The sequence below is a fragment of the Cinclus cinclus genome, chromosome 16 (genome assembly GCF_963662255.1).
Source record: "Cinclus cinclus chromosome 16, bCinCin1.1, whole genome shotgun sequence".
NCBI lineage: Eukaryota > Metazoa > Chordata > Aves > Passeriformes > Cinclidae > Cinclus > Cinclus cinclus.
Genome location: NC_085061.1, coordinates 15,181,725 through 15,203,549, shown reverse-complemented (window position 1 = coordinate 15,203,549; position 21,825 = coordinate 15,181,725). Strand labels below are relative to the sequence as shown.

Below are 21,825 nucleotides of genomic sequence, written 5' to 3'. Positions count from 1 at the left end.
AGGAGCCAAGAGCAGGGCCGAGCTGCCAGGGGAGCAGCACAGCAGGCGAGGGCGCCGGGCCCTGCAGCGCACAGACGCGCCGGGCTCTGGGTCACTGCTGGCTGCACCAGTCCTGCTGTGTGCCAGTGGTGGCTCCTGCAGAAGGTTTCGAAACTTCATCTCTCTGTCTCTCCACTGTTGCTGACCTACTGTAGAACATGTTTTTAAAAGCCCCAGCTGCCTGTTTGTGTAACAGTGTGATGTGTAATGGTATCGTTTGTTTGCTCTTGTAGGGATGACCCAGAAAATGATAACAGCGAGCTCCCAACAGCTAAGGAATACTTCCGAGACCTCTATCACCGTGTGGATGTCATTTTCTGTGATAAAACCATCCCAAATGACCCAGGCTTTGTTGTTACGTTATCCAATAGGATGAATTACTTTCAGGCATGTGTCGTGTTTCTTTTTTGTTTCCTTGAGGGAAGGGGGATCTTCAGATCAAGTCTTCCTTATTTCCCTAATTCTGTAATTTAAAAAAAAAAAAAGTCAACAAAATAAACCAACAGCAAAAAGCAACCAAACAACAAAAACAAGCAAAATAAGAATGGAGTAATTGTTGTGGATTTAGTGGCCTTTTGGCAACAGTAACTTACTGTAATAAAACAGTTTCCTATTTTTTTTTTCCCCCCTTAGAATATCTTATTCTGTGTCAACTGTTCAGAAGCTAACAGTACTAGTTTATTTAGCCTTGGGGAGGTAGGCATAGTGGGTTCTCTCAGAATTCCAGTAGCATAATGTTCCTGTCATAGAATGAATGACTATAATTGTAGAGCAATGTCACAAATGTGTGAAACAATTCAGAATTTACTGAAAATTTATTTTCAGGTTGCGAAGACAGTTGCTCAGAGACTTAACACGGATCCAATGCTATTACAGTTTTTCAAGTCCCAAGGGTAAGATGAATTCCTTAATATTCTGTGTCTAAGCTGTTCCTCAAAAATTAGACTTTTCCAGGTCGTTAACTAATTCTCTACCAGTAAGATGTTACCTTTCTGGCAAGCACAGCAGGTTGCTTTGACAGTTGAAGTATTGCAATGTCTGTCTCTAGAGCCTCAAAGAATTGCATGTTTTAGAAGAGTTCTAGTAAATGTCATTTTAAAAATCATTAATTACTTCAAAGCCTGATGCCGTGGGATAAATTGCTAAGTTAATGCAAGTGCTGTTTCAGTGAATGCAGATCTCTAGAATGGAGGAGAGCAGAAACAAGTGCACATAAAAACAGTGGTTTTGTTGATTTTACAAGTTAAAATGCAGGAGTTACTTAACTGAATTCCCCCCTCCTACCTCAAAGTCTGCAAATGAGGTTTTATGAAGACGATGACAATCTAACAAATTCACAGGTGGTCAGAGGAATATTTCTGCTTAAAGTGGTGGTTTTGCACATGTTTGTGTAAAACTAGATTAGATTTCTGTAAAAAACTCTAGCAGAAAGTAGTATATTACAAGTCTGTGTATAGGAATAATGCACACACAGAACTTAGTTTTCTGTATTCATGGAACTGTAGATGCTCTTTAGTTACCTGAAGCTATCTCCATCATCAGTGAGAATTTGAGTAGCTCGTTGTAGTTTCCAGTGCTCTGTGGTCACTGTGGAATTTGCTGTGTCATATGGCTCCACAAATTAACCTTTCACAATCTAAAGCACTGGTATGCCAGTAATTTCAGAGGAATGTAGGTCTGCCAGCCTGCAGCACTGACTGCAAACATCCAGGAGACTTAACCCTGAATGGTTTTCTTTTCCTACAGCCCAGCTGTGTTAAAAAAATCACTAAAGTTCTGTGTGTTGTGCTGCTTAGGCTGTGTTAGCAATTACGTGAAAGTGGAAGCCAGTAAAAAAAATATTCTTGTTGCTTCAATTTACTGAGCAGTGATGGATTTTGAAGAGATGGATTTTTAAGAACATGTTTTCTTCTGTAGTTATAGGGATGGCCCTGGTAATCCTCTTAGACATAATTATGAAGGTACTTTAAGAGATCTTCTGCAGTTCTTCAAGCCTAGGCAACCGAAAAAACTCTACTATCAACAGGTAAGAGTCTTTTCCTTTTATTAGGGTGAGTTATAAAAAATAATTCTGCCCTATTCAAAGTATGCCTAAAGTGTTTTTGGTTTTTTTTTTTTTCTTAAGCTCAAAATGAAGATAACTGATTTTGAAAACAGAAGAAGTTTTAAATGCATATGGCTAAATAGCCAGTTTAGGGAAGAGGTGAGTGAAGCCATTACACACTTGCTGTCATTTCTGTGTCAGAGCTGGCACGGCTGTGCTTATGGGTCACACACTCTACCCCTGAGTAGCACAGAATTAGAATAACATTGTACGTGATGTAAAAAAAAAAAAAAAAATCTTAACAAAGCAACAACAAAAACCCCCAAAGAGCGCAAAAAATTTAAAAAATAAAATCAGGTCTGTTAACAAAAATTTTGAAGATGCCATAGATGCTGACTTAAGTTGTCTTTTTAAGATGAGTGGTTAAGCAGAACAACGGTGTGTTCTGTGGTTTAATGTGGTTGTTTGCATTTTCAGATTTTCTAATGACTTCTGTGTTTCAATTTCCACAGGAAATAACAGTATATCCAGATAAGCATGGGTGTGTGCGGGACCTGTTAGAAGAATGTAAAAAAGTTGTAGAACTCTCTGAAAAGGGTTCAGGAAAATTAAGGTAAAGCTGGAAGACTATGATTTCTTCTATGTGATCATGTATATTTTATGCAGCAAAATATCTGTAGAATTTAAAACACTGTAGAAAGTGTTACTAACAGATGCAATGTAATGTTGTGTTAAAAGCTTCCAGGTTGCCACTGTTAAGCATTCTTCTTAACTATAAATATAAATTTTACACAGTTATTTATTTATTTTGTATTTATTAAAGTTACATCCTTGAGTTTCATCTATTGCCTTTGTTAGTCATGACTTATTAATTGTTTAAAATCCAAGCATTTCATTCTGTTCACTTCTCAGGAGTTACAGGGGTATAAAGTGAGGTCATTCAAAGAGGATATATAAAATAAACTCCACTAGAAACCTGTATTTTGTAGTGGTACATCCTGGCTTTTTTTCTGGCCATGAGCCAGAAATAATTTAAGCTCTTATGGCTTTACTGCTTAATTTTTGCTAAAGGTTGAGTTTAAAATTTTATAAATACAATAGCAGCATCAGCTTACATTCTACACTAATCTCTCTCAAGGTTTGAGAAAGAAATGTTGCGTTGATTTTTTTTTAATTCACTTTTTAAAAATGCTTTTCCTGTTTATCTTTAAGGCTGCTAGAAATTGTAAGTTACAAAATAATCGGTGTCCATCAGGAGGATGAGCTGTTAGAGTGTTTGTCACCTGCAACAAGTCGAACGTTTCGAATAGAGGTAAGCTGTGCTTGTCTTAGAGAAGCTTTAAAACCTGACTTGGAGAGAGGAAACTCTTTCAAGTGGTCATTTTCTCTTTTTTGGGTGCTGATCTTCAAATACTGTGATGTTTGTATTAAGATTACATGATAATATTACATGTATTTTTAAAGATAATGCTGTTAAAAAGATTGTCCTTTGTTTCATCTGCTTCCCTATAATGATTTCATTCTTTCAGCTTTACATATGTTTTTATAACAATGCATCTAGACTTTGCAAGAGCCTGTCCATAGGACATTTAATGTCTTGGTAGTAATTCCAAGGTTTATTTAAGAGTTCATGATAGAAATGTTTATGCTTAGAACTCACTTTTATACTCTAATATTCTAGGGTTTGTTTCCTTTTCGTTATATTTGAGGTTCTTTAGGCAAATTTGGTACTTAACATGTGATTTTTTTTTTTATAAGTGTCTCACTATCAGCTAGTTCTGCACTGATAGAAGATTTCTTGTCAAAAAAACCTGTTCAGGGAAACCAGGAGAATATTTCCTGAGTAGGGGAAGCTTCAAGAGCTTTCATGCCAGGGATAAGGGACTCTGGTAAAAGACTGTCAAACAACATGGCTCTTTTATTTGTTTTTGTATAGAATTGTTTTAAATCTATAACATACATCAATAGTGCTTTCAGTTTCTTAATAACTAGGAAAATTAGTTTAAAACTTCAGTTTCTTTTTGTGGAAGTTGAGTTGATTTGAGTCACAATTCTCTTGTCTGGATCTAGGAAATTCCTCTGGACCAGGTAGATATAGATAAAGAAAATGAGATGCTAATCACAGTGGCACATTTCCACAAAGAGGTTTTTGGGACATTTGGAATTCCATTCTTGCTGAGGATACACCAGGTGCAGTATGCCTTCCTTTTTCTCCCTATGGGATTATACTGATAATGTTTTCTTTAAGTACTGGCAAAGAAATGCATTAGTGCAAGAAGTGTGTAGGGAAACACAGTTCTTATGTCAAAGGTTCTGCCCCATCTGTGCCTTTTTATGGTTAAATCATTGCCCAGCTCAGTTCCTTTTGCATATCCAGGTTGTTCAGTGTCTCAGTGAGCCTGTGCAAGACCTAGAAAGCTGGCATTTGGCAGCAGCTGTCATCCCCTGCCCCCTGCAGAACCCCCAAGAAACCAGAGCCCTGCTTCCAGCAGCACTCTGCAGTGCAGAGTTCTTGGCAAAAGTGGCCCTGCCATGGTTGCTCTCACTGAGACATGGTTATGGAAAATGGGGTTGCTTTCTCCATCACTTTCTGAGATGACTTTGCATTTCATCCCTTCTGTGATTTGATGTGCTTTATCTGCTAGGGCTGAAAGTTGGTACAAGAACAAAAGCAAATTTTGAAGGCTTAATTTAAATTCTCAAGTTTTTCTGTGGTGCTGCTCCAGCTGAATGTCACCCTGATTCTCTTAATATCAATATGTATTTCTAGGAGCAGTTAGCCATTTGCTTCTAAATTTTTTCTAGTTCACGTATGTTACTTTGTATGAAAATTACTTACTTAAAAAATTTGGGAATGAGAAATATGTCCATATCTCTCTACTTGTAAAGCTCTAACATTAGAATTTTACTAATTTCCATACTTCTGATCAAAGAGTAAAACCTGTGTGATGATTTTTGGTGGAAACCATTTGTTCTGCCTTTCCTTGTTATGACAGTTAATATATAATTAATCTTTAAATTGATGTACAGGTTACAGGTATCTGTCACTTTTTTTGGGCAGTGTACATGGGGAGGAAAAATATACTACAAGAAGTAGTAATATGCTTAGCAAGAATGTGGAGGTTTTTTACAAAATCCTGTTTTGCTGCTGATTTTCTAAATTTGCTACTTAACTTTAATCTGACTTGCACATATCAGTGGCAGTGCCTGGCCAATTTATGGGGCAGTTTGCATAATGATGAATCAGTAATACTTAAAGTTCCTAATTTTAGAGCAAGTTGCCTGCTGTTCTTCCATATTGTAGAGAATGATGTTGACATTTGTGTAATTTTGTAAATAACAGAGAGTTTACAGCATTGTTTTTCAATGAAGCTTAAAGCAGAAAATACTAACAGCTTCCCTTTTTTTCCCTAGATTTTTTTTGACATTAAAAATCTTGTTGTAATTATTAGGGTGAACACTTCAGAGAGGTTATGAAGCGGATTCAGACAATGCTGGACATACAAGAAAAAGAATTTGAAAAGGTAATTTCAAGTTGGGAGAGTTTTTATTGCTGACTGTAAACACTAAATGAGTTTATTGTAGTAGGTTGGAGCACCACAGACTTGGGATAAATGTAGATTTTGTGTGATGAAACAGCTGCTTGACTGAAATAGTGCTTTTTCTAGGACTAATTAGTTAGGGTGGATAGGATCAGTATTTCTGTACTGCATCAAGAAAGATATTCCGCAAAGCATTAAAGTAACCCAGAAAAATGTAGCTGGTGTGGGACCTTTAGAAGCCACCCCCACATCACATTCCTGCTCAGAGCAGAGTGTGACTCAGTCAGGTTGTGCAGGGCTTTTTAGTTGCAAGTTGTAAACTCCCAAGGGTGGGGATTCTGCCCTGTTCTGGACACCATGTTTTAGAGTATTTCCACTATCATTGGGAAAGCTTTGCTTTCCTTGCACATAATCAGAATGTTTTGTTTTGCAACTTGTGGAGGTCACCTCTGTGCAGTTTTTTGAGAGGAGCCTGCTCCTGGGCACCCTCCTTCAGGTGGTGGAAAGCTATAGATACCCTGTCAACCTTTCCTTCTCTGGGCTAAACAAAACCCATTTACCAGAGATTCCTGTACACCAGGTTCCCCCCCAGTCCTTTCACAGTCTCACTGGACTTGCTGCAGTTTGTTGCCCTGTCTTTTCCCTGGAGGGCTTGAACCTGGACACAGTATTCTAGGATGTAGGTTCATGATTTCCTGAGTATTTATTTTGTCCCATTATCCAGGTTGTTGATGAGGGTTTTAACCAGGATTGGCCTTTTTCTGCCCCTGAAGAATACTACTTATAACCAGCTGCGAGTTAGACGGTGAACTTAGGCTTGAAGACTTGATTTCAATGTCGTATCCCACCACTTGGTTTTTGTGTTGTTTTTCTCTGCACAGTTTAAATTTGCCATTGTAATGATGGGCCGACACCAGTATCTCAACGAAGATGAGTATGAAGTGAACTTGAAAGATTTTGAGTCCCAACCTGGTAAGTTGTTAGACAGCCTCACTTTTCTTTTGGCCTGCTGAAGTTGCTCTGCCAGTTGTTATTATGTGTTTATCCTTAACTCAGGATGCAGGAAGAGTTTGTTCTTTTTACCTGACATACATCAGATGTGGTGACTATGCAGGTGTTTATATACACCTGAGTGCACACTGAGCAGTGTTAATATGTATGTCTTAGTCCAAGAATATGTGTTTGTCTTTATTCTTGATAACCTCAATGAATATGAAGATTCAAGAACATTAAATATGTCAATTAGATGCTTAGATTTTTTTTTTTTCCCCCTAAGAGACGGTTCACCAAGGTACAAATGCAGCTCCATCTAAATTTGTCTCTGGATGGGCTACCATCTTGTTTACTTGACTGACATTTAAACCTCTATTTTCTTTGACATTTACACATGGGAGAAGCCAGATTAATCCTTCAGGAGTTCCACCACAAGAATGTTTTCATAATCATAGAATGTTTTGGGCTGGAAGTTGCCTTAAAGACCATCCCATTCTACCCTGTTGCCATGGATGCTACACCAGACAGGATGCTCAGGGCCCCATCAGACCTGGCCTTGGGCACTTGCAGGGATGGGGCAGCCACAGCCCCTCTGGGCAACCTGCACCAGTGCTTCTAAATCCAAAGCTCTGCTTTTCCTCTTTGGAGAGTTCTATTTGGGAATGGCATCTTTGCATCCACAGTCAGAGATCCATTGAAACCCTTGAATTCTTTGGTGTTTCTTCTCCCAGCTTAGCTGAGTGTTCCTCTCTGTGAGTTGCACTGACTCTCTGCAGTTTTATTTTTCTGACAATTAGGAATTCTGGTTTCTATGCTAGTGTTGAGCTTTCTCCAGTTTTTCCCAGCTGTGCTCTGGATTGATGCAACAGTTGCAAAGAAATCCTGTAACTGTCCATTTATTTCAAAACCTGCACAGAGTTAGACCTGTGCTATTGCTTGGCACTGGCAGGAGCCCAGCAAACAGTGCTTTTGTTGTGTATATAGCACAGACAGGTTCATGGCTTGTGGCTTGTCAGAGCTGTGAGTGCCTGCAGCTGCACAAGTCACCCAGAGCCCAGGAGGGTGTCACTGCAGGATCTCTCTCTGCACTGCTTGTGAAGGGTCTCTGGATGGGCAGCTTGGAGCTGGATGTTTCTCCACAGACAGATGAACTCTCTCTTGTGTGGCCAGAGCAGGCAGAGTCCTGATTTTATTCTGGAAGTCATCCCTCTGGGGTCGGGGAGGGAAAGGCAATAGTCTGGAATGAGACGCTGGACTTGGTGAACAAGGCAGAGCCAGTGGTGCCAAAACAGCTTGAAAAACTGGCCAGGTGGCCAGGTCAAAGGCACAGAACATGTCAGAATGTGGAAAAGGGAGAGCTTGAACTGTTTGTAGGAATTAGAGGGAATGTGAGGGCAAAAGGTTTTAATTTGAGAGTTCATTGAATTCACCCCTGTGATAGAATATGCTTTGATAGAATTAGTTTCTACAAATACCAGATTTTAACACACACTGGACTGATGCAACCAAAGCTGTGGCATTGTCCAGTTATTGGCACAGCTGATGGCCTCTGCTTTTGCTAAGGTACACTAACTATACCATGACTGTGCTGGCAGCAACCATGCAGGATCTAATTTCTTTCTTCTGTAACATTCAAATTCTCCCATTAAGATTGGCAGTTCTCTTTTAATTTGATATTGACCATTTTGTCAAACAAGAAAAAAAAAAATTGATTGAAGAAAATTTATCACAAAATGCAGATGCAGGCAACCAACAAGCTCATGTGTTCTGTGCTTTAGTGGTTGCAGCTGATGGCTTTGAATGTAGAGTGTGCTTCCCTTGCTGGGGGCCTCTTTAGTTTCTGCCTTTATCATTTCACTTCAAAGAACATTGGATGCTCTGCATTGAGAACATCTTAAAAGAGAATTTCTCCCATTTACAAGAAGTATGTGCACTGTGGTTTTTCACGAAAACTAGCAGTAGAATAAGTAATGTTGGGCTGAACAAATGAAAAAATCTTTGTATTTTCTTTGCAATCTAAGTGACTAGAGTTTTTTCTTAGAAAATAAAGATGAGTGTCAGTTTCATGATTTATTAATTAGCATTATTTGCCTTTTACATTAATTTGACAGATATTCCCACTTAAACCAGGTGATAGGAATAGAAGAGATTATGGTAAATACTGTTGGTTGTCACGTTTCAATGGCAGATTCCTCCCTGTTTGAAACAGGCTCAGCACTTTGGTGAAAGCTGCTACTCTGATCTGCCTCTGGCCCTAAGTTATAACAGTGGTTATTTTGCTTTAGCACACCCTTCAGTGCTGTAAACTCCTGTAGGTAACTGAAGAAGAGAAAAAAGCAGGTTCCTGATGCAGAAGGAGCTGTGGAGTGTGCTGTTGGAAGGAAAGCCATGCCTGCCTTGCTGTGGGGCTGCTCTGCACTCCTCTGCCCTCCCCGTGACTCCCAGCAAACTGGGGGCAGAGCACACAGGAGCAGTTTGTGTAATGGAAACCTTTTTCCAATTTTGTCTTAAAACTTCATTATTTTCTCTTTTCTTTTCTAGGCAACATGTCTCATCCAAGGCCATGGCTAGGGCTTGACCATTTCAATAAAGCCCCAAAGAGAAGTCGCTACACTTACCTTGAAAAAGCTATTAAAATCCATAACTGACTTACTTAACCAGATTGTCAAGGCAAGGGACAAAAATAAGTGTGTGTGTGCACCTTTTTAACAACCGTAGAACTTTGGTACACGTGCACTATATCTGAAGTCTTCAGCAAGAGGATTTGCTGCTGATGTTAATTTTATTTTGTTGAGGCTGTTCAGTTTGGCTTCTCTGTATCTATTGACTGCCCTTTTTGAGCAAAATGAAGGTGTTTTTATAAAAGCTTGGATGCCAATGAGAGTTATTTTATGGTAAACGTAATGCAAGGCAATTGTCAGCATAATGAGGGAAGAGTTTAGTAGAACAGTTGACATTGGCAAAATTATTTGTCTGTAGTACGTTTATAGATGGCATAAGCTGACTGGCTGCCCTTCCCATGTGGTGTTCACCATCACTGCAGCTAGTAAGTCTTATGTTTAGACTCACATCAGATTTATTTCCTTCAGTTATACTTTAAATGACATTTTTGTGCATTTGTAAATGCAAAAGAAAAACTCACATCATCAATAAATAGCAATCTCTACTTCATTGTGTACATTGTTGGCACTTATTTGGGATTTTTGTCTCCTCCAGCTTCATAGAATCTTTTTTAATAAACTAGTTTTCATTTAATTTAGTCAATACTTTGCATCCCGTTTTGCCAAGTGGATGCCCCGAGTCCTAAAAAGAGATATTTGGGTCTTTTTGTTAAATTTCCAACCGTTGTGATTGATTATGCCATCTTCTGGCAAATAGAATGACACTCAAAAGTTGGCAAAAGCAAGTGAAAATATTATAAATATCATTAATTTAGTTACCATGGGAAGAGATGGGGAAAACACAAGAACTAGCCTTTTAGCACAGAGGGCATGCTCACTAGTGTTTAGTAAGCTGTTGACTTTGTATAAAAAAGGAGGAAAAAAAACGAAAAAAGAAGAAAAAAAAACGAAAAAAGAAATTGTATATTTAATGAATGAACATGTACAATTTAACACTTGGAGGTTAATTTTATTGGGTGAGTCTGCAAGTGAATTTCACTGATGTTGATATTCATTGTGTGTAGTTTTATTTCAGTCCCCAGACTGCTTCCTTTTCTTTGGAGCTAATGCCAGCCGCGTGTCTAGTTTTGAGTGCAGTAAAGATAGAATCAGCAATTCACACTTAATTTTACATTCTTTTCCAGTATTTTATTTTGTTTCTGTAGCCTCAGTGTACAACTCCTCTTCCTGTATATTGCCTTTTTTTGCTGGAAAATGTTGTATGTTGAATAAAATTTTCTATAAAATTTTTTTCGATGAGTGATGACATGGACACTGAAGAAGATTTCTCCTCTCCTTGGAGGTAGAGTTTTGGGAAATTTTTTCATGAGATTTTGCTGAAGGTGTGGTTTTCTTTTTCCTTAAGTGTTGACAATTGTATAATCCTCATTGGTTGTTTTGGGAAAACTTTGTGGGGGTTTCTGTTTCATAGTTTTGGGGTTTGGAGGTTTTTTTGGGTTTGGTTTTTTTACATCCTAACTAGTCACATTTGAGCTTAACTAATAAAAGGTTTTCCAGGAAAGGAGCCATGTACAAAAAAAAAAAAAAAGGAAAAAAAAAAGGAAAAATTATTTTGCTAGTTTGTTTGTAAAGCTTGTAGTAGAGTCTTTGTGGTAGACTGGACTCTGCCTGCCTGTACAAAATTTTGTGGTCCAGATTCTCAAGTCAAGTATTATAAATGGTGTAAAGTGAAATCTGGAATCTCTAAAGGTAAGGTCTCTTTATAGAGTAATAGATTCCCTCTGTAATGTGTTCCCTGTATTCATAACCAAAACAGAAGGTGCAAGTTCTAGATATGTTTGATTCTCTTTTTAGTTTGTATTTGCAGTGCTTTTAACTGTCTCTTATTTCCAGTCAAGGCAAACTAGTTGTTTACTTTGGTTTTGTTGTCTGAGTGTGTAGGTTAGGATAGAGGGAAGTGTTTAACTGGCATGCCTTAAGTGGAAAAAGCTTTCCTTTGCTTTGCATTTCCATCAAGCTGATGAGAATTGCACGATCCCAGGGCTGTTTTTACTGGTACTTGGATTGTCTCTACAGGCTTTCAGTAAATGTCAGGATGTGTTTCCAAACTGTTTCTGGGAATCAGAGGCTCTGGTCAGCAGTAGTAAGCCCCAATTATATTTAGTGTTCTTTAGACTGATATAAAATTGAGGTTACATCTGAATGTCACTTAAGTTTTCACATTAATTTATGGGATGGTGGCAGCTTTTTGGGACTATCTTACGAAACACAATCCTTCCTATTTCAGAATAAAAAGCTACTAATGTTAGATTTTGAGTGCCTTTTGGGTTTTAGATTATTGGACTTTATGTGCTTCAGTATTTGTGTTATTCCCACACTAGTTTGGTGAAGTCCATACTTTGAGGCATTCTTTATGCAGTTTTCAATTACTGAAGGATTTTCTGGAAAAAAAACCAAAAGTTTTGGAGCACAAGTAACTTGTTACTCAAATGTGGAAACACCTGTGAAGAGAAGGACAGGAGGGTTTCTCAGGTGCAGTATGTTTGTTCAGTTCATTTTAAAAAAACTTACAAGAATACAGTCTTCAAAATTGCCACGCTTTTCATTTCTTTATTCAGATTTTGGAATTATCTGGCTAATAGACAGTGAGCACATTAAATTAAGGTAATGGTAATATAAGTGTTAAGCAATAAGGATGTAATTTCACGGTCCACAGCATCAGAGCAACATGTTAACAGCCCATCCGAATTCTCCCTACAAAAACAGAGCCTTGTTCCTGTAGATTTACATAGTGCCTTTTATCCTGAAGGAGTCCAAAGCATTCTGTGAAATCTGAGCAGATCACACCAGTGATAGTTGCTGACTAGAGCGAAGCCAGCCCCAGCCCCCTTCGCCCGCCCAGGCTGGCACAGCGACCCCGAGGGGCTGTGACCTCCCCGCAGGACGAGCAGAGCGAGTGCCTCCCGGATCTACCTCAGCCACTGCCCTCCGGAGCTCCTCCAGCCTCCATCCATCATCCCCGGGCCAGCTTCCATCCATCATCCCCGGGCCAGCCTCCATCCATCATCCCCGGGCCAGCCTCCATCCCCGGCCGGGAGCTCGGACCGCCCGGGCGCGGGCGCTGCGCTGGCTGCGGGGCAGCGCCCGCATCGGAGCCACGCTGGGGGGTTGCTGTGTGCTGTCCTCTGTGAGAAACCCTTTTCTGTAGGAACTGTACATATTGTAAATAAAATAGCCTGGCTTAAACTCTGCACTGGTGTCTTGGCTCTTCGTTTTGGAGAGGGGTCAGAGTTACAGCTCTTTGGTCACTCTGAGCTCGGAGTTTGGTTAGATCAAGTAGATGATGTTTACAAAATTCAGCTCAATTGTGTGTCAGGAATGGTATTAATAATGTAAGGTGTGCTGGGCAGAAAAGGTGAATTCTGACTTGTATGTCAGCTTCCCTGTTTTGAGCCCTTGTTTTTCCTGAAACATTTTGGTATTGAGGTGGAGAGTGTCGCTATTTGATGTGAGAGCAGCAAGTGTCATTTATTGCTGGCTGTTAAACCTGCCTGGTCTGTGGGGTCAGGAAAAGGGGGAAATGTTCACGTGTGATATGTCCTAATCTGGCTCCAAATCTGTATTCTATTCAATTCCTGCCCCAGATGATGTTGAAGTTTGATATATACCAAGAACAGCAGGAAATTAAATTTGCTATGAGTGGAAGCCTTTATTTTTTATTAAATAACTGTGTAAAACTATTGCACCTATATATAGCGGTGTAAAAATGTCCCGACTACTTCTGTTAGGTATCTACTGCACATCTCAAGTCATATATTTATGTAATTTTGCCATGTGTGTACTCACGTGGATTTGGGTTTTGCACCTTTCCTGATTAATGTCAGTGACTTGGTGCATTATTTACCACTAATTAACAGCAATGCTTGTGCTTTCACAGCCAGATTTTAAAATGGAGAAAAATCTTAACATCCAAAAAAAAATGTGTGACTTGGTAAAACCTGTTGTGCTGCCACCTGTGTGGCTGCCTTTAATCCTTGTGAGTTTGTATTCCATTAGGTGACAGTAGGTTGGGTGACCAGGGGAGGGACAGTCACTGGTACAGAGGAGTGAAAGCTGGGACAGCTGCCCTGGGTGTTAAGCAGGCTGTTGTGTAGTGTTGGTTCTGGGTTTCATGTGGGGCTGGGAAAGTGCTTGTTTTAGGAATTTCTACGTGTACTGATTACATTTTTTCACGTCTGAAGACTGGGGTTTCTGTGGTTTAATGGCCGCAGTGGTGTTGGTGTTGAAGTAAAAATCGGTGCATGTGCCCAGCCGAGCTGAACTAAACCGGGATCAGCTCGGTAGGGGCAGTTTCTGATGCAGCCTGTGACAGCTGGCCCAGGGTGCCAGGGCTGGTGGCACTGCTGTTTCTGGAGCTCCTTTCTACAGCTGCCTTCAACCCCAGTGTCCAACAGCCAGCGTTTGTCCTTGCTCTGTCACAGTGCTGGAGGAGCTGCTGGGGGCTCTGACCCCTTTCCCGGTGTCCCTGCCCATCTCCCTGACCCCTTTCCCAGTGTCCCTGACCCCTTTCCTGCTGTCCCTGACCCTTTCCCAGTGTCCCTGACCCCTTTCCTGCTGTCCCTGACCCTTTCCCAGTGTCCCTGACCCCATTCCCAGTGTCCCTGACCCTTTCCCAGTGTCCCTGACCCCATTCCCAGTGTTCCTGACCCCTTTCCCAGTGTCCCTGACCCCTTTCCTGCTGTCCCTGACCCCTTTCCCAGTGTCCCTGACCCCTTTCCAGCTGTCCCTGACCCCTTTCCTGCTGTCCCTGACCCTTTCCCAGTGTCCCTGACCCTTTCCTGCCTCGCTGCTTCCCCGGGCGGAGCGCGCAGTGCGCCTCGTGCCCGGCAGGGGGCGGTGGCGGGCGGTGTCCCAGGACTGGGCACTACAGGGACAGGGATGGGACAGGGATGAGACAGGGACAGGGATGGGACAGGGATGGGACAGGGACACTGCAGGGACAGGGATGGGACAGGGACACTGCAGAGACAGGGATGGGACAGGGATGGGACAGGGACAGGGATGGGGCAGGGATGGGACAGGGACAGGGATGGGACAGGGACACTGCAGAGACAGGGACAGGGATGGGACAGGGACACTGCAGAGACAGGGATGGGACAGGGGTGGGACAGGGACAGGGATGGGACAGAGACAGGGACAGGGATGGGACAGGGGTGGGACAGGGACAGGGATGGGACAGGGACAGGGATGGGACAGGGATGGGACAGGGACACTGCAGAGACAGGGATGGGACAGGGATGGGACAGGGACACTACAGGGACAGGGATGGGACAGGGACAGGGATGGGACAGGGACACTGCAGAGACAGGGACAGGGATGGGACAGGGACAGGGATGGGACAGGGACACTGCAGGGACAGGGACACTGCAGGGACAGGGACAGGGGTGGGACAGGGACACTACAGGGACAGGGATGGGACAGGGCCAGGGATGGGACAGGGATGGGACAGGGACATTGCAGTGACAGGTACAGGGATAGAACAGGAACAGGGATGGGACAGGGACACTGCAGAGACAGGGACACTGCACTGACAGGTACAGGGATGGAACAGGGACAGGGATGGGACAGGGACACTGCAGGAACAGGGACACTGCAGTGACAGGTACAGGGATGGGACAGGGACACTGCAGGGACAGGGACACTGGTCACTGCAGGGACAGAGATAGGGACACAGGTCACACCCTGCAGGGACAGGGTTTGGATAAGGAGCTCTTTAAGTTCTCTTAGTGCCCAGTAGTGCAGTCCCAGTGCCCAGAGAAGAGCTGGGGAGCAGCCCAAGGCCGCTGCCACACACCCCCATGTCCTCAGCAATCCATGTGCCAGTGTGGAAGCATTCATGATGTTATAACATAGAAATACACTAGTTTCTTCTCTTCCTCTGCTTATTTTTCCAGCCAGCAGTAACACTGCTACAGTCAGTGCTGAGGAGGGTCTGGGGAGCTCCTATTGCAGATATTTGATTTCCCAAGGTAAGTGACTATAAAGTTCTGTGTAAAGGTAAAGTCTAATAAGTCCTGCTTTAGGAGATGATGCACTGCAGTGAGAAAGCCAAGAGGTAAAATAAAGGCCTTGTGTTGTGATGGCTTTGTTCAAGCTGTGTTTGTTGACTTTTCTAATTTGTATATTTGTCTTTTGGATTGTAGCTTGTTAATGTAAAGGGGGTGTCCCACTGACCTGCATCCCATGCTCGGGGCATGGCAGCAACACACACAGCAGATGTTTTGCCAGTATTGTAACAATAACAGGTTTATTTTCTTGCCTCATACATAAGAGAGTAAAGACAGTCTCATAACTTAGTGTTTTGTTAATAAATAATCAGCTACCCTAACCTAACCTTCAGGGGTAGATCCTGCAGGGAGAAGAGCAGAGAGAAATGAAATCCCAACCAGTCAGTTCCAGTGCAGAGAATGTAAGAGCTTCTCTGAAACCTCCATGATGTCCAGCATGTCCAGGCCTTGGTTAGTGGTGGGCTGAGGTCCAGAGTAGTCTGTGTCACAGCTGGGTGGGAAGATTTGAGAGGAGCTGAAGTACTCACCAACTGGAAACTTCACAGGGCAGTGAATCAAACACAGCATAAACACTGCAAATTAGTCGTGGAAGTATTTTTTTGTTTGTTTGTTTGTTTTAAAGCCAGTCCAACCATGTGGTGGTGAACTGGAGCTTACCAGGTGGGTGCACCAGCAAGGGAGCTGCAGAACCTAAGCATAGTCCTGTGGGTTTCCTAGCAGTAGTTTCATGTGCAGAATCCTATGTGCCATTAGGAAATGGAGGCTTTACATCAACTGTGTTTTTTTGTTGTTGTTGTTGTTTTTTTTTTTACATAAACTTTGTTTCTATAGTCTTTTGTATCTATAAATGTGAAATTGGCAGCATGGGCAGTAATGATCTGCATCCTTGAAGATCTTCACAAAGAGAGGGACGAAGCAGCATCCGAAGCAGCACCTAGAGCCAAAGAGGAGATGGACATGCACAGAATGATCACTGAGTTTCCTTTTCTGCTGTGAAAATCACAGCTGTGATTTTTCTCCTGCCTTTTTCTGTCTGCCTTTTCACTGTGTGAATCCACTTCTTTCCCAAGTCTATTAATGTATCTTCCAAAAAATTAATCTTCTTCACTTCTGACATCTTATGCATGAGTCTGTTTCTGAGCCTGATCCTAAATTACAGTTGGGAAGCAGACAACGTTGTACTAATCTCTGCTTGTCTTACGAAAAGTGAAACATACTGGGTTAAATTGAGCAAGTTTGCAACCCCTGTAGCCATGATGACTGTATCTAGGATGGCTCCTCATCAAGTGGAGAAGGGCAAACTATCTGTATAAGCACTAACTAGAACTCTGATTTTTAATTACTTGTTTGTAACCTTCTGTTATGCTGAATCTGCACAGTGCCCATGAAAACTTACCCAACCATGCACAGGCTGGTGCACAGGAGGTAGGACAGCCTGCCCAGTCTGTAGGTGACCTGGGTGGTGATGTGCTGGCGGCAGGAAGGACAGATGGTGGATGTTGGTTTGCTGGAGAAGATCCCTGCCACGATGATCGGAGGCTGGGGCACCAAATAAACTGAGTTCAGGAGGAGAGAAGAAGCAGCCAAATTAGAAGCATGGGAAATATTTTACAAGTTATAAAACCTTAACTGGGAGAATGTGGGTTCTTGATATGGCATCTGTGTTATTATTGTTGATTTCAGGCTTATTCCCAAGAACCACCATGCTGATTGTTGTGTGTATCCCAATACACTGTGCCTAAAACCAGCCAGAGTTCACTCAGGTAAGAAGATGCACAGGGAATTGTCTGTGGGATAGTCCCCAGTCAGCAGTCCCCACCACCCTCTGGTGGATATACTCTGGCACTGGGGATTTGTCTTCTGATATTTAAAACAATATGAAAATGCTTGTTCTCCCCGAAGAAGAGATTTGAAGGATATTGGGGAGCTTTCTGGATCATCTTTCAGCAGTTATGGGAAATTCATCAAAGCAGTTACTCTTACACCTAAATGCCATCAAACAGCTGCTGGTGCTGTCCCCATTTAGTCTCTAGCTCATGTTTTTGCAGCCTTAGACTTGACTATCATATTCCCTGAGGGGCACACCCCTTGTAGGTACATGAAGGATATTTTTTTCAGAAATGTTTTCAGTAAAAAAAAAAAAAAAAAAAATTAAGGATCCTAAAATATGTTTAGGGTAGAACTTCACACTGTAGCCTGAGGCAAAACTTGAGGAGTGGGAAGGTATCTGTTAGATAGGATAGAACACGTCTGAGTTCAAGTGCCTTCTGGTTTTAGGGATATTTAAAAATGTAAGTTTCCTCCTGTGTGAGGTTTTATTGGTTGTTCTTCAAAGCCTTTCCTCAGCATCTCCTTTGAGCTTCTCTACTTCCATAAAGGTGACTAGAACAGGAACACTGGCCTTGAAATTATTTGTTCTGAAAGCCCTGGCTTTGGGCCTTTTTGGTTTACATTTATTTTTCTTTTAATGGGCATCTGTGTAGATCGGCTAATGCTGGAAAAGTCAAGTCTGAGTCCCCTGTCTTAGTTTATCTTCTGACATTTCTGTGGAAATTTTCCAGTTTATGAGACTGTGATTGTGTCAGGAAACTCCCGCCCTCTCTGCTGAAGTTAAAACTAAACCCATCTCACTTTTGCAGGCGTGCAGCACCAGCACATTGTCAGAAGCACAGCCTGGGCTTACCGGGCTCCTCGACGATGGTGGTTTCTCGGTAGGAGTAGGGTGGGGGAGAAGGGTACTCGTAGCCCCCTGTGCAAAGAAAAACAGGGCAGAATGTGTGAGTGCCAGCAGCTCCTGGCTCCCGAGAGCCCCGTGGAGTGAGACAGAGCCTGGCAGGGAGTGCCAAATGCAGCCCAGGGAGTGCCAAATGCAGCCCTGAACTGATTCGTGGGTCTGCAAAGCCAAAAGAGCCTGCAGTGACTGGCTGGTCTCACTTTTATTCTAAAAGCTGAGAAATCAAATCAATTTTTAGGAAAGGCAGCAGCACCATCATTCCAGCATGACATTGACATGATGCTCAATTTTAATTTAAGGACTCCACTGATAAAGGAGCCACAGCACTTCTACCTTCAGTGGTAAGTACCCTTACTGTGAGTATTTAGAGGTTTTTTACTAGTTTAAACTTTATCAGCTTTCAACAAAGTTATTTCATCATACTGTGTTCTAGAAGAAAAAAGTTAAATTATCTTTTTCCTTTTGTCTTGGGAGAGGGGAAGCTGGTGACTAAGACATCTCAAGCTTTTTCAGTTTGGCAGGCTTTCAAATTAAGAATGCTATCAGCCTACCTGAGGTGAAATAAATTACTGTATTTAAAAAGTACATTCATGTATAAAATCAAAATAAATTCATGTAAAAAGCTTTACAGCCAGCTAGCATAGATGTGGTACCAAACAACAGGACTGGTCTGGGGCAGGAGGACAGTCCCTAAGAGAAATCTTGGCTGGTCAAGCCTGAACAGCATTGGAGAAACCCTCACCCCCAGGCAGAGCAGCCCCAAGCTGGGAGCCCAGCCTGTGCCTCCAGCTTTTCACAAACCGTGTGGGTGCAACCAGGGAATGGGCCCACAGGTTTGTAAATGGAATATAAAACCAGAACTTTCCAGAGTGAGATAAAATACAGTGGCAAGGGGGGAGAAAATGTTAGCAATATTTTCTTGACTAGCTTGCCAGAAATGGTAGAGATTTGCAACGGCATTTGGGTTTTGTGATGGTAGGGGGTGGGGTTTAGTTTTAGATTTTGAGAAGTTTTGTTTGATTTTTAGGGGGTGTTATTTGTAGGGGGGAAAAAATGTAAAAAAATTTAAAAATTAATAATTTCCTTCCGATCTAGAAAAGGAATGTGCTCAGTACAAGTGAGTTCGATGAGCTGGATGAGTGTCAGGGAAGGATCTGGTCCCTGCACAAGGACCAGAGCCTGCAGCTCAGCTCTGGATCTGTGCAGTGCCTGCGCCTTGGCTGAGTGGCTCACAAGTGACACTCCTCCTGCCCAGTCCATTGCAAGCTCTGCTGAGTTAGAAAGAGCCCAGCGACATCTCTGTAAATCAGAGATGTACTTACATCTGATATTTTACAGCGGTATATCAGATATCTACCGAAATATTTACAGGGATAGCTGATCGGAGTGAAATGCTCTGCAAATGAGTCAGGTTTAGAGACCCGTGACTGGCAGGCGCGACATGGAACCTTATTAGTTACTCCCTGATCTCCCATCCGGACTTTTTCTCCAGTCCTGTCCAGGCAATTTCCTCAGGAGCAGGAATGTAAGGAAGGTACAATCACTAAAGATGGGCAGTGCTCTGAGGTGTTTGTGTAGGTGTGAGAGCAGTGCCTGGTTTCAGAAGGAAAAGCCAGCCCAGGAGAGCAGCAGCCCGTGGCACCCTCCTGCATCCTTGGAGCTGAATTGTCAGCGCTTCCCCCAGGGACAGGGATCGATCATCCCTGGAAGAGCCTGGCTGCAGAGCTCGCCCAGGGAGGGCAGCTCTGGCCAGCAGGGATGGCAGGGAGCACGGCAGTCCTCTGTAAATGTAGTGACAATTTGAGCAGGACATAGCCCATCCACCTACAGAACACTGAGGCTGAACATCAGCACGTTAGGAATGCAAAATCTTTGTGGCCGTACAGCTGCAATAAAGCATGTTTTTTTTTTTTTTCAAAAAAAAAAAAAAATCATTAACTAAACCAGCAAAAATATTTATTGCCATTTTAAGGATGCTTCTATTAGGAGGTCCTATCCCAACCCCGGGTTTTATATGCTGGCACAGACACTTTCTAAACCCATCACGTCCTGGCAAGGCTGGGTGTTGTGCTGGAAACCGAGCCCCAGCGAGCCCCAGGAGCCGCTCCGGGCTCTTCCCAGCCGCACTCACCCTCCTGGCCGAGCTCCGGGGCAGAGGGCTCCGCTCTGGAGCGCTCCTGGTGCGGCTCGTACATCAGCATGGGCACGTCCCGGCGATGCTTCTCTCCAGACATCTCTGCGGCTCACCTGCCCGAGGGAAGGCACGGTAAAACCTTCTGCACGCCACTCTCCGTGCCCTGTATTTGCTTCTCTGGTTCCTAGTTCTCAAACTCGGGTGTTGCTTAGAGGGAAATGAGCAGTTCTCGCACTCTGGAGGTTTTGTAGGTTGGAAAGCACTCAGCTCCTGCCACACTGCATGATGAGGAAGGTGGAGAGCAGAAAATACTATCTTAACACATTTTTTTTGTGCCGGGATGCTACAAATGTTCCCCCAGAAAACGCTATTCGAAGTGTGTAAAGCCGTGACCTGAAGAGTTACTTTTGCAGAAAAGTTAACCTTTTCTTTTTTCTGTGGATTGTCAAAGCAATCAAGGAAGGGAAGAGCACACTTGGAGCACCTGTGAAAAACCTTCCCGTGTGATTAAGTCAGTGCAATCAGCGGCAATTCGGATCAGTCTTTCTTCGGATTATTGCGCAACCTTATCACTATTGTTATCGTGAGCAGTTTTGTCCTGTGAAACAATTGTCTCATCGGTAGGTGACAGGCTTTTGTTGGGAAACATCCTTATTAGGGATGACTGCGCTGCCTGAGGCTCTGAGCAAGATGAGGCCACAAAATGTGTGTTTTGCAGGTGTTAGCAGGAGCTGATCCTCGCAAGAAAGGCGGGTGGGAGGAAGAGGACACGGACGGAGATGTGTGTTCGTATTACTGTCAGCGGAAAGGTGTTAATTATTCCTTGCTGCCCCTTGGACCAGTATTAACTGGTTGATTTCATACTGGTGTTTACTGTAAGTGTCCTCTGCAGAAGAAAGGCAAAGCCTTTTAGCTCAGGTCAGCGAGTGTTTTGGGGGGGAAAGGAGCGCAGATGCACAAACTACAGGAATGTGCTAGATGAAAGAAAAGCAGCGGAGGAATTGCTGGGAAATGCAGGATGGTCTCAACAGGTCTGTTTGTAAGGAGTGCTGGAGGGGGACAAAAGAGGAAGGATCAGTGGAGCTGAGATAAAGCATCAGCCTGTCAGGGAGATAAAAAGAAATTTGAAAAAATCACCAGGGAGGATGTGCTGGAATTTTCACAAATCTGGATGAATGGCAGGTGATTGCAGAATGAATCATAAAGGGAATAGGTAGGATGGTGTTGAGAAAAAAAGATCAGAAATACAGCAGTGGCCGTATTAAGGCCAAAGATGCCGAAGGAAATTGCAAATATTTGGATGAGAGAGGAGGGCTGGAGAAAGGTGCACCTCAGTATGATTGTTATAAAGGAGCTAAAACAGGGGGTTGGGAACGGCAGGTGTTAATAGGCCATTGTTGAAGCTTCATGGGGATCCCACTGAGAAGGAAAAAGGTGAGAGTCAAGAGAATTTGGGTAGGATACAGCTGTGAGAACCAAGGGAGAAGAGCTAGAGTTTGTCAGTAGTGACCGTGGGCTCAGGAGTGTGGTGATAGATAATGTTACATTAGCCGGTGTTGGCCAAGAGCAGTTCCCCTGGGACAGGGATTAGTGGAGGAATTACAGGGAGTTTCCAAGTTTTTGTCTTATTCCTATCTTGGTACACTAAAT

The 21,825-nt window shown here is 42.8% G+C and overlaps 2 protein-coding genes across 4 annotated transcripts in view; one reads left to right on the top strand and one right to left on the bottom strand.

The window, feature by feature from the left end:
• The window catches only part of USP7 (ubiquitin specific peptidase 7), a 71,470-nt gene extending 58,980 nt beyond the window's left edge, over positions 1-12,490 (top strand). For 2 of the 3 annotated variants that reach the window (XM_062503782.1, XM_062503781.1), the window contains 10 exons: positions 273-426; positions 865-932; positions 1,957-2,065; positions 2,165-2,242; positions 2,596-2,696; positions 3,296-3,395; positions 4,154-4,273; positions 5,536-5,607; positions 6,507-6,597; positions 9,160-12,490. In XM_062503782.1, coding sequence (XP_062359766.1) covers positions 273-426; positions 865-932; positions 1,957-2,065; positions 2,165-2,242; positions 2,596-2,696; positions 3,296-3,395; positions 4,154-4,273; positions 5,536-5,607; positions 6,507-6,597; positions 9,160-9,266 — 1,000 coding nt within the window. In that variant the 3' untranslated portion in view covers positions 9,267-12,490. The remainder of the gene's footprint in view (positions 1-272; positions 427-864; positions 933-1,956; positions 2,066-2,164; positions 2,243-2,595; positions 2,697-3,295; positions 3,396-4,153; positions 4,274-5,535; positions 5,608-6,506; positions 6,598-9,159) is intronic. The other variant, XM_062503783.1, reaches the window with a different exon arrangement.
• A 3,216-nt stretch (positions 12,491-15,706) lies between these two features.
• Positions 15,707-20,275, bottom strand: LITAFD (LITAF domain containing). Its single transcript, XM_062503262.1, has 4 exons — positions 20,173-20,275; positions 17,991-18,056; positions 16,704-16,863; positions 15,707-16,241 (listed from the first exon to the last, which is right to left on the bottom strand). The coding sequence occupies exons 1-4, from the start codon at positions 20,273-20,275 to the stop codon at positions 16,133-16,135; spliced, it is 438 nt and encodes a 145-aa protein (XP_062359246.1). The 3' UTR covers positions 15,707-16,132.
• Between the last annotated feature and the right edge of the window lie 1,550 nt (positions 20,276-21,825).

Excerpts from the sequence above, each read along its gene's own strand:
- LITAFD (XM_062503262.1), bottom strand. The coding sequence starts at position 20,275 with ATGTCTGGAGAGAAGCATCGCCGGGACGTGCCCATGCTGATGTACGAG. Across the intron at positions 16,864-17,990 it reads CACCATCGTCGAGGAGCCCG|TTTATTTGGTGCCCCAGCCT; the intron begins GTAAGCCCAGGC and ends TCCTGAACTCAG. Across the intron at positions 16,242-16,703 it reads ACCAGCCTGTGCATGGTTGG|GTGCTGCTTCGGATGCTGCT; the intron begins GTAAGTTTTCAT and ends CTTTGGCTCTAG.